The following is a 12,120-nucleotide window of genomic DNA, read 5'->3' as shown; positions in this document are numbered from 1 at the left end:
CCTGAGTTCCGATTATATTAATCTGTAAACAGACTCACAAGTCAAATATCCAAGAAACAGGTGCAAAAACTTTCGGATGATTTTTTTTTGCTTTTCTTTTCAAAAAAAAAGCTAGAACGGGAATGGCGGAACTATTTTATCTTGACGGCCACATAAATGGCCTCGAAAAAGATTTGTCTGAAGAGCCCTTTCCATTTAAAGAACCTAAAGATCATAACATGAACAATCATTTTTGGCATTTCAGACCGTCATACCTGTAGACAGGTTTTTAAGCGATACGCTTTTTACGAAGATTATTTTTTTCGAAATATTGCTATACAAACACAAAGTTTAGAGGATAGAGCACAGGATTAATTTGGCAATAGCCCCTCCTCCCACTTAGATTAAGAATAACCTTGAATATTATATTAAAGCAGAAGTTATATTAAACAAATAAAGAATCAAATGAAAACAAAGATTTTGTAAAAAGAAAGTAAAGAAAGTTCTAATTGACGTTAGAACTTGAAACGAACAGAGATAAATACTATATCTGGAACAAAATAAACAAAATAAACCTGAAAATAACGAATAATTACATAGTCTAGATTTTTATTTATATTCTAAGAGTTAAGATACGAAAAAAAAGAGAAGAAAAACTAAAATTGAAGCAAATAGAAAAAAAGTCAATAAAGCAGCGCTTACCAACTATAGAAACGTCACGTACAGCGGCTTTACAGAGTTCAATCCTTGCAGAATGAAGTGGGACATACCGGTCTTGAGCTGAACCGCATAGAACGACATTCTTGAAAAGATGGAGCTGACTACTTCTAGCCAACTTAAAAAGGAATGTCTGGCGTATATCTTCCGAGTCTTTCATAGATAGCTGATATAGAGAGCCAGACTTTTTCAAGCGCTGCATCAACCACATACCTTAAAAATTAACAAAATAGTGGTGTGTTTTGCATTTCAGTCTATTTTGTACTTATTACATTGGTATTTGCTGGTATATTGAAGGCTGTCTACAACAGTTGCGGGGTCCGATACAAGAATCTATGGTGAGGCCTCAAGACTTTTTGAACAAGGATTTAGCGAAAGAGAACACATAAATTAAGAGATAGGACATATAAACAAGAGATAGAGCAAAAATAAATAACTCTAATGAAGTCAAAGGTAATAAACTTCATTTTGTGTCCTAAACTGATACTTCGACATATAAAATAATTTATTAGTTATTAAAGTTATTAAATAATAACTAAACAAAAATGCATATATAAATCATGAAGGAGAAAAAATTACGCGACAGTGGAAAACCGTTCTTGGTCTCAGTTGTATAAAATAGAAGCTTGCGCAATGATTAAAAACAAACTGCATCATAGGCAACTTTTGGCAAATAACACATTTTTTTTCTTGACAATCTACATTTTCATTTGCATATCAATTGCTTCAGCCAATAGGCACCAAACAAAATCAACCAGTGACAAGATAACCAAAAGAATTTAGTCCCATCAGACCAGAGTAAACCTGCAGTAAATCAGTTTATTGCAACTATTAAATTGCATTCAGAAGCACTTACTGAAACCTATTAAATTTACTACTTTTTTATTGTGCTTCAAAGCTCAGTGAGCTATAATTTGTTCTTTTACAGATAGAAAATTTTTGGTATATCTATCTATCTGTATAAGCCAACAATGTTTTTGGTTAGTTTTGAAGGTTCAACGGGTTTCCAAATCGATTTGAACATCAAATTAATTTTAATGAAGCTGGCACAGTTAACACTAAGAAGTTAGCACTATGTAAGACAGATTTAAAGAAATTTCTTGCGAAAGAAATTTGACTAACATTTTTTTCTTATAGTTCTGATTTCTTTTATTATTGTTACATTTCTATTTATTTATTTGTTTATCTTTAGTGAGTAAGATAGATCCTAATTGCATCTCCCATTGAATAGATGAATATTTTGCTAAAGGAAATTCGAGTAAGTGATTTTGATTATTGAGTTGGAATGGGTCCGGTATGCAAGAAAGAGGAGTAGGGATTTTTCTATTTTATTTTTGTTCCATTTTTATTTCCCCAACAGTATTATTCCAAACGCAAAAAAATATCATTCAATCGATTTTAGTTTTATTTTGTTAGTTGATTGCTACTGTGGTACGAATGTACGAATTAAATTTTATAATAAACAGGGTCGAACTTAAGAAGGAATGAAATCACGTAATATACACGACAGAAAACAAAATTTAATCCAGTCAAGAGCGCCTATAAAAAAAAGAAGACAGAAAATAAAAACAGATAAAGCTTCTCCATAATCAAAGCGATTGTGGGGCTTTGCAAAATGGAACCAGATCAAATTAGCGGGATTAGCACTGGAGTGCAGGACGCAGACACTAACTAGTTATAAGAAGAAGTAAATCTTCAGTGCGTGGAAGTACAAGAGCGGAAATGGAGACCATGAAATGAATGTAAGTAAAAACTCAAAAGAATATGATTAGTATAATTCATTCCAAGTGTGATTGCAAAGCAAGACACAATCCAAGAATATTGGTATAATAAAACAAAAAATAATCCTTTTGTTACATCAATTGAGCAAGGCTCAAACCGAACAAGAAAAGATTGCTTCTGAAATAAAGTGATAAAGCGACCACAAAGTATGGTATATATAAGCATCATCAAACAAATCATCATTAATAATAAAGCCAAGGTAAAGGACTTCACAAAGGACAGATTTAAGCGTAGTGGGACTAGAAGCTAAGACAACAAAGTCGTCCGCATAACTCAAATTATCGTTGCATAAATATCCAACATGGCAACTAGCTCTACTAGAACTAAGACACGTGTTACGAGGTTTTTTTTAACGTCCAATAGGCTATAAATAAAAGACAATGTCACATAAGACAACAATTTTATTACCAAAAGATACGGTTACTTTTCGACATAATCACCGAAAAGATTGAGACACTTGTCATATCTGTGGACAAGCTTACCTATACCGTCTTCAAAGAATGTTGCCGCCAATGAATTCAAATGATCCCTGACATTGGTTTGAGTGCTTCCCTCCTAGCCACGTATTCAGTTCAGGGAAAAGATAAAAGTCGGTGGGTGCTAAGTCAGGAGCATACGGCGGATGATCAAAAATGTTCCATTGAAATTGTTCGAGAAGCCATTGAGTTGCACAAGCAAGTGTGTGGACGAGCATTGTCATGGATCGGAACAACTCCAGCGGTTAACTTTTTTCTTGCTTCGTTTTGAATGGCTCTACTCAAACGATGTAAAGTTCGAAACAAATAGCTGTACAATAAACGAGTTATTTGAGCAGCTGCACCGCTCGTTTATTGTACAGCTGTTTCTTGTGAAGCTAAGTTGAGCTTTGACGTAAGTAAAGAGCGAGGTATTGAGGAGGGGGCGACCCCTTTCATTTACGAAATAATTTCCGTTTGTTTTAAGTTTTAATGACGCTCCTCAGTTCTAGTTAATTTTTTTCATTTAGCTTGTGACCGTTTTTAAAATAATACCAGATAATCCCTCCCCCTGGTTTAAAATGTCTCCTGGAAAGTTCCCCCACAAAATTTCCCTCCTATGAAAAACTCTTCTCTTGGAAGATCCCCTCTCCTGCAAAATCCCACCCTAAGAATCCAAAAAAAAAAATCCTACCTCAAATCGTTCAAATTTTTGCGGTTAATCGTGATTTCTTGGCATAGTAGGAAAAACAGCATTAGTTAAAGAATTACCATAGTCAGCCTTACCAAAGACAGGTTCTTCACATAATCATATAAAAGCCACAAAACCATGACTGAAAAAACGCTCGACATCGTTTATAACCCTTTCCCCAGGAGCTATAAAGGGACATATCATCACCAAAAGCAGATTTACTGGACCTTTGAAATATGCTGAACAAAATGGTCATCTCAATTTTGTAATTTTGATCAGGCAACTTTGGGGGAGGGTGGGCGCTAGCTGCCCTCCAATCTTTTTGGTCACTTAAAAAGGGCACTAGAATTTTTATTTACGTTTGAAAGAGCCCTCTGCCGGTTTTCAAGGACGACTGGATCGATACGAATACCCCTGGGGAAAAAAGTAAACACGCATCCATGATCTTTCTTCTGGCAAAAAATACAAAACTCCACATTTTTGTAGATAGAAACTTTGAACATCTACAGTAGGGTTCTCTGATACGCTGAATCTGATGTTGTGAGTTGCATTAAGATTCTTTCGCTTTTAAGGGGTGTTTCTGCCCTTTTTAAAAAATAAGGCAAATTTTTCCAAGTTCGTATCTTTTGATGGGTAACACGAACTTATTTTTTACATCTGGAATCAGCATAATAAGCCAATTCTTTTGATGCATCTGTTGATACCAAATTCCGTTTTTTAAAGTTTCGGTTACTATGGAGCCGCATCACTACTTACCTACAGTTCGTTATAACGAACTGTTTGCTTTAGTACAATTACAGTCGGAGTATTTGGTTATCTGTATACGTATATTGATAATATTCTTCCTTTACCCACTTTCTTCTTTTCAACCCTTTTGCATCAATCTTTTTCTCCGTTTTCATCTTTTTTTGTTCCCGTTTTTGGTCATGTGTTCGTTTCTCTTTCCGCTTTTGTTAAAAAGCCGAAAGGAACCTTCGTACTTCCGTTCATTTGCTCCATCGTTCATCTATGTTTATCAATTTTTGCTCCTTGCTCCTGCGCTTTGTTCCCGTGAACACTATTGTGTATTTACAAGTTTAAAATGTTTCAAAATCCATTTGTGCTTTATCATCTAGTATGTTGTAACACAGATGTAAGACAATCAGAAACATGCTGTCTTTTTTTTGTGTGTGTGTGGGTGACAAAATGCATCTTCCTTTAATATAGTTACTTTCAACTTTTAAAAAGGGAAATAGAACTTTCAACTCAAAATTCTTGCATTCTAGTTTGCTGGTCAAACCATTTTCTTCTATTTAATTTATCAAATTTGAGAAAAAGAAGTAATTTTTTGTTAAACATGACTGCAGCTACAGGCACTAAGCATGCCCTAATATTTCGACAGTTATATTGCCATTCTCATCACTAGTTTGAATTAATCCTTGGACACATCTTAATTAAGACAAAAGGATGCATCTCACAGTTGTTCTACGAATTACTTTTTATATTTCTCGGAGTATTTTAGTTCACAGTCGGTCTTTAAGTCCATACTGGATACCATTAGAGAAACATATTTACTTCAAAAGAGGTAGTGGTAACAGAACGAACTGAAGGGCAACAAAAGTATGTGTTTATCTTTTGCCAATTGAAAGAAAAGCTAATCGACATGGTAGGAACACTGAACTAAACTGAATTAAAATGAATTAAACTGAAGCCACATTATTCAGCTGCGTGCTGTAGTTTTGAAATATTTCAGATGAGCATAGATGATCCAGGAAACAATGCTTCTACGAGAAGCTTAAAATAGTCTTTTCTATTTTCCTACAAAAAAAAAAAAAAAAAAAAAAAACACGCCCTTTGGTCTTCTTTATTGTGGCTGAAAGAATTTCCGGAAATTATAGAAAAAATTAATTAATTATTCAAGGATTTACCTGCATTAACTAAACCACTGCTATTATATAAAGTTCCTAAATGAGGTCCAGAGAGTGAAAGATATGTATGGAATCTTGGCCACAAATGTTTCATTTGGCTACGAGTAATGGCTGAACGAATAAGCACAGCTCCCAATGAATGACCAATAAAACTTATTCTTTTTGGATTAAGAGAATAAGCCTCTATATGGTATAAGATCTCAGAAACGAGCCTGTCCGTCATCATTTCAAAACTGGCAAAGGTACCACCCTAAAACGTCAAAGAAGTAAAGGTAAACTTGAAAAAAGAAGGATTTGTATAAATTGTAGAAGGACGAGAAAAGAAGGATGAATTATAATGTTGTTAATAACAATAGGAAACACAAAAACGAATACTATAAATTGGTCGAAACGCAAACCAGCTCCCGTACAGAAAATAAACTACGCAAATAAAGAATAAACTAGGTTATCTTTCTTCCACGGCTTTAAGCCAATAAAAAATTACACTTCGAAGTCCCCCCCCCCACCATCCACAAAAATTTTACCTTGCATGAGAAAGACACATGTAGGTGCGTATAAAGAGTTCCATTATTATTCTGTCGACTTTTTATCCCACTGGGTCATATCAGATGCATTCCAAACTGGCCCAGTCGTAGTCGAAAGGGAAATAACTTGAAAAAAAAACTACAATTGTTTTGCGTCAGTATTAAAATAGAAATAATATGGGAAAAAACTACAACTGTTTGGCGTCAATATTAAAATACAATATTATCCTAGGCACAAGTTTCCACAATTTCCGCAAAATACCTCATTTTTTAGAATCCATCGTGTTTTTCCATCTAGCAGTTATTTTTAGACCTCTTTTTGGAAATACTTTTTCCTGGCATCTATTAGTCTAATAACAGGGATTCTGTATTTTCGATAAGACACAGTTCTGTGCGATATCGTCCATTATTCAGTTTAACAAAAATTGGCAACTGAAATGCGATGTCTTTTTAAGGGTTTGTGATTATTCTTCTTTTAAAAACCAGCAATAAATAATGATACAGAGGATAAAGAGGATCATTTGTCAATATAAATCTAACCTTTAACTTCATTCGTTCCATCCTCTTTCACATTAATATAGATATTACATATATCACTAGAAAACTTATTGAACAAGCATATGTATGTATGTATGTGTCCCCCCCCCCAAAAAAAGCCGTCGTGCCTCAAAAAAAAAAAACAGAACATAAACATAACAAAACCAACAAAAACAAGAATAAATTAAAAAGAAAAATGTTTTTATATATGAATATTCACAAAATTATTTGTAAAGAGATACACCTTTCACGATGTATCAGCCCTTCATCAAGATACTTAGTCAGATTCCTTAATGTCATATTCGAGTACTAAATGAGACTTAATAAGATTTAGAAAGTAGGTCTTTTGTTTTAAGGCGAAAACTAAAACTCTTTGAAAGAAGAAATTCTCAGCTTTTGGAGCCATTAAAATAAAAAGGTGCATCAGTAACATTTTGCAACGAAATTGCTTACTACGTCTAGTAAAAATTTATGCATAGCTGCTACTATTAGCTCCAATTTCTCTAATTTTGAATTTTAGTTTTTTTTCCAAAATTAATTGAAAAGCAGAAATTTTAGAAGCAAGAAACCGTATTTACTCTTTACTCTGTTTCCAATCTTCACGCAACTGCCTTTTCTTGCCAATAAAACCAAAGAAACTATTTTGGTGATACCTCAGACGGTCATTACCAGACGAGGATGTTATAACCATAAAACATATATAAATAAAAAAAAAAGTTAAAAAAAAGTATTACAAGAAATTCTATGCATTATTCAGCCAACAGTATTAGAAGAATTTAGCTTACTCGGCAATGTTGTTCAGAATCTAAGTTTGTTGAATAAACAATATGTTTATTTTTATTTTATGCCATTTTTGATCAGCTTGAATCTTTCAATGCTCGAGATTTACTTGAAAAAAACAAAAACAAAGGAAAGGAACACTTTTGGCGTAAGCCTGGCTATATCTCTGGCAATTTAGGGCCCAATTCAGACAGTTTCAACATTATTAGAATCGAGGAATGATACCCGATCCGTATCATTCAGGAACAATATATTGCGTGACTCAATTCTATTGTAGCATATTTTTGGCCCCCTATTGACGGAGAGCCCACAGTGGAATAACCTACCAACTACTCCAGAATTTTCATTGGAAATCTCACTTATTATTATACTTTTTAATAAACTGAAGCAATTTTTCTTCTATAAGAAAGAAAGAACAAATACATAAAAATATATATTTATATATACATCGCTGAAGCAGTTCCAGAGCTTATAGCTTAGATGAACGCACTTTTAAAAGGATATGAATGAGCTTCGGTGCAGTCCAAACATGTAGCATCGGACCAATAGAACAATAAGTAGCATCGGACAATAAGGCACCGTAGGAAGGAACACGAGGAAGATGTTGAAAAAAAACAGAATAAAATAGAAAACAAAATCGCAATCGATTACAGGCGAGTTAAACCTCATTTTTGCGCATGATAAAAATTATATCAAAGTGACGAGATGTTTGACATACCACTTACTTAATTACTGCATACAAAAAATGAATTTGAAGCGTAAATCCGGGAAAAGCTTTCCCGACTAAGTCAGAACCACTTAACCATTTTTTCCCTTATTTAATAAGCTCATTTATATGCTGATTTAATTATAATAATAAAAAAACATAAAGCAATGTTTGGCAAAACTCTTGGTATATCAAAGCAGGAATCCTAAACAAGTTCAACCCAGACCCATAGACAGGAGGGAGAGAATTTGTGCGACGCAAATATCGCCATTTTCATATAATTTCCATCTAATCTGAATTTTTAATAGCTATTTTGATGAATCCCTGCTCCTGAAATACACTCCAGTAATCATACTTTGTTCCACCTGTTAAATATAGGTGTCTCATCATACTTTTCTTGATAGGTGGCACAAGGTACGATCGCTGGACAGCCATCCCACAGGACAGAGCTTTATGGGAAGCTTCTGTTGGCGAAATCAAGGATGCCAGCCGAAGCAGAAAATCGCCTAGTTCCCGTCAAAGTGAATCCTAGTCACCTTGGTCCCATAGATGCAACCTCTTTAGTGTTTCCCCTACGATAAATTTTGAGTCTGGATGGATCAGCTAAAATTCCTGGAAAATGTTCTCAATTCTAGCAATATGTATGAACAATTTCCTGGCAAAAGGATTATACTAGTTCCACACAACGGTTTGATTTTTATATAAAGCAAGTTCATGCACGACTACAACCAGGAGGTTAGACTTGAGTCAACTTTCATACTCACGGATGTGACTAAACTATGGCTGAGGAATTATACCCATTCAAACTGAGAAAAAAAAAAAATCTTTGGAAAGCTTTTGCTCTTTGAAAGGATAAACTTCTAACGCTTGTAATCCAAATAATCCAATACTTCGGAACTTAGTGGAAAGCCTAGTCATCAGATGTCCTAGCTGCAACTCTTGCCCTAAATTTTACAGATTATTTATCGAGAGATTTGTAATTCAGGAGCAGTTGCAACTCCCACCCGGACTTGGCTAGTTTTCAGAGAATTCAAGGCGACAATTTATTTTGACTAATTTTCTTTTCACTTCTCGAATCTCTGCAGGATTTCTACGTTATAAGATAGGTAACATAGCGTTATTCTTTCTATTTTATAATATCACGGACACAAAAAAAAAAACGAAGATATCTGAGGATTAGGAACTGCAAAAAATGGGAGAGAAAAAAAATTTAGAGGGGCAGAAAATCTGCCAAATTTCTCGATTCCTGAGGGCTCTTTTTCTTGGGCTGTTTTCTCGATTCCTAGGCTGTTAAAATTCTGCTTCCCGAGTAAAATCTTTACGACTGAAACCTGTGGACTACTAATCACATTCACTGGACCCACAATTTCTAAGAAAAATTATTATTAAACTAAAAACTGTACCTGATTTCTTTCGGACATCAAGAATTCAAGATTAGATCCTGGTAGCGCAAGTTCGAGATAAGTACGTACAAGACGCAAATCTGAAGAGTTGCCATCTAAACCATGAACACAAACAACTAAATGCAGACCATCGGGGGAAAGTGGCCTTTGATCATCTGCGACTGAAAAGTATGGTAGGCCAAAATTTGAGTGTCCGGGGAGGTCACTGAAAGATCAAATTTCGAAGATACTTTTGAAAGCCAAAAACCAAGTAAATATAAAGTTACTGATAAGAATATATTTATTCAAGTCGTCCTTTCATAAAACCTGAAAAATTATTAGCCAAGCAAATATTTGAGGCATAAATTGAAAGTAAAAAAAAGGAAGATCAAAACACACACGATAGATTAACATTCTTTTTTTTGTAAGATATGTCACATCTATGAATTTTTTTTAAGAGATCGGCAATTTCATATAAGGTCTAACAGTAGAAACAAAAGAAAACAAAAAATACATCAAATAAAACACTTTATCAAAAAGATAGCAACAAAAAAATAATAAATGAAAAACCAGCAGTGAACTCTCACTACAAATAATCCTACACAAACTGCTACAAGGCGGGGCAAAACATTTATGTTTGGTTTAATTCTGTGAGGTTTAAAGAATGGCCTAGGAAATTTATCTTTCTTGAGAGTCGTCTTTCAGAATTCAGAGGACTGGAAAATTGTTTAACGGTCAGTAAACTTTACGTGATATATATGGATAAACAATGAAAGGATAAACACGGGCTACCAATGGACACTTTAGGGCCTAGCAAAGCAACTGATTCAACGGGCGGTAAATTACAGCATGGTAGATAAAGCTGGAACTTGAAAAATCCTTATTTGATTAGTTAGAGATTTATATTAGACTGAAAGAGAACAGACATTTACACTCCAGGTGCTAACGGGCTTCAAATTTCATAGTTTGGGAATTTCCGACTTTTGACACCTTGAAACCTGCTAGAAACTCAACCAAACAAACACCAGCAGTCTAGACTTTCTTGAAGGCAGACTACTTTAATTGCAACTATTTGCCCAACAAACTTTAATTGCAACTATTTGCCCAACAAATTTAGAGGGGCCCACTAGTCACTTTGATTCTCCACTTATAGTGATTAGAAATCCTTGTGTGATTCTGGTTCAAACAAGGTGCAAATTGTCTACCATATTTCACGAGAAATCGGAAGGGGGAGGGGTTAGAGGCGTCAAGGACTCATTTTTCTCCTCATATTATACAGATTAGGTGTTCTTGCGTGATTCCAGTTAAAAAAAAGTACAACATGCATACCCTTCTACTTGAAGTTAGTGGCGGTACGGGGGAATCTGTGGGAGGGTCCACTCGCCCCATTTTGGTTCTCCAGTCATGCATGTTAAAAACAACTCCATGATACTTGATGAAACAAGATAAAACAAGCCTATCTTTATGATGTCCAATGATTTAGTTCGTTTCTTGGACATCCGGACTCGGAGGACTCTTGGAGTCAGGACTTTAGTCGTTCACGCAGTACATCACAAAAACTCCACAGATTCGAAATAGATCGTTTCTACACCAAGTCACGACTTAGCTCGGCTTTGCGTCAAAAATGGACTTATGTTTTTTTTTCACCAAATAAAGACATGGTTAGTTTTTGAATCGAATCAAGTCTTTGATGGTTTTGGACCAAATCAGAAATTAGATTGTTATTGTAAGAAGTCACCAAAATTTTGAATCTATTCTTGGCTCACATTTACACCCAGTCAGAAAGAACCTACCTCATTTTAACCTCGATTCAGCCCACAGATCGGACTTAACTCACTTTTCGCCGATTCAGAACTTTGCTCGCTTTCTGCACAGAAGCACGACTCGTCTCATTTTCACCCAGTCCGAACGTACCCCATTTTAACCCTGGTTCAGCCCACAGATCGGACTTAACTCATTTTTCACCGATTCAGGACTTAGCTCGTTTTCTGCACAGAAGCACGACTCGGCTCATTTTTACTCATAAGTCAAGAATAAGCTCGATCTTACGCCAAGTTACGACATACTTCATTTTGTACCAACTAATATCTTCACCCATTTTCGCACCGATTCAAACATTATCACGTTTGACACAAAGTTAGGAATTACAGCATTTTTGCAACAAGTGACTGAAGTTCCGCGACTTACGTTTAGCTCGTATTCGTACAAAGTGAGGGCCTTCAAAAGACATAGCAGAAGAAACTTATCGCAAAAGATGTGAGATACGACAGCAACACAGAGGAAGCAAAAGAACTTAAAAGCACAAATGTCACAAAAAGGAGAATCAGACAAGATTTCTAATTACAACTGACTGAACTCTGCGTCATTTATCCAGCAGTTCTAACCATTATGGTGTTATCCAATTTGTATTTGCTATAAAAGGCTCGGCACACGTAGCTGATTTTTGAAACCGATTTCAACAGCTCAGTGACCAAACGATAGTCGTAAAAAAAACTTATTGAAATAAAAATTCATTGCACAAGATTTTCAAAACAAAAAATCATGGACACAAATAGTCAACTCGAGTTTATTAGTAGTTGCATGATTGATCTCAGCTTAGTTCTCAGCTCAATAGCGGGGTCTTTCACCACAGACATCTCTGGCTGACTATTTATTTGTAT

The 12,120-nt window shown here is 35.0% G+C and overlaps 1 protein-coding gene across 4 annotated transcripts in view; it reads right to left on the bottom strand.

The window, feature by feature from the left end:
- Positions 1 to 12,120, bottom strand: part of LOC148944383 (protein FAM135A) — a 76,980-nt gene that overhangs the window by 2,591 nt on the left and 62,269 nt on the right. For all 4 annotated transcript variants that reach the window (XM_089100260.1, XM_089100262.1, XM_089100261.1 and 1 more), the window contains 3 exons: positions 9,482 to 9,686; positions 5,532 to 5,781; positions 682 to 909 (listed from right to left, as the gene is read on the bottom strand). In XM_089100260.1, the coding sequence (XP_088956386.1) occupies positions 682 to 909; positions 5,532 to 5,781; positions 9,482 to 9,686 (683 nt within the window). The remainder of the gene's footprint in view (positions 1 to 681; positions 910 to 5,531; positions 5,782 to 9,481; positions 9,687 to 12,120) is intronic.

This window comes from Artemia sp. Qi Xiang Cuo, chromosome 14 (genome assembly GCF_049724085.1).
Source record: "Artemia sp. Qi Xiang Cuo chromosome 14, ASM4972408v1, whole genome shotgun sequence".
Classification (NCBI taxonomy): domain Eukaryota; kingdom Metazoa; phylum Arthropoda; class Branchiopoda; order Anostraca; family Artemiidae; genus Artemia; species Artemia sp. Qi Xiang Cuo.
The sequence above is the reverse complement of the archived record's forward strand: the minus strand, read 5'-3'. Positions and strand labels throughout refer to the sequence as shown.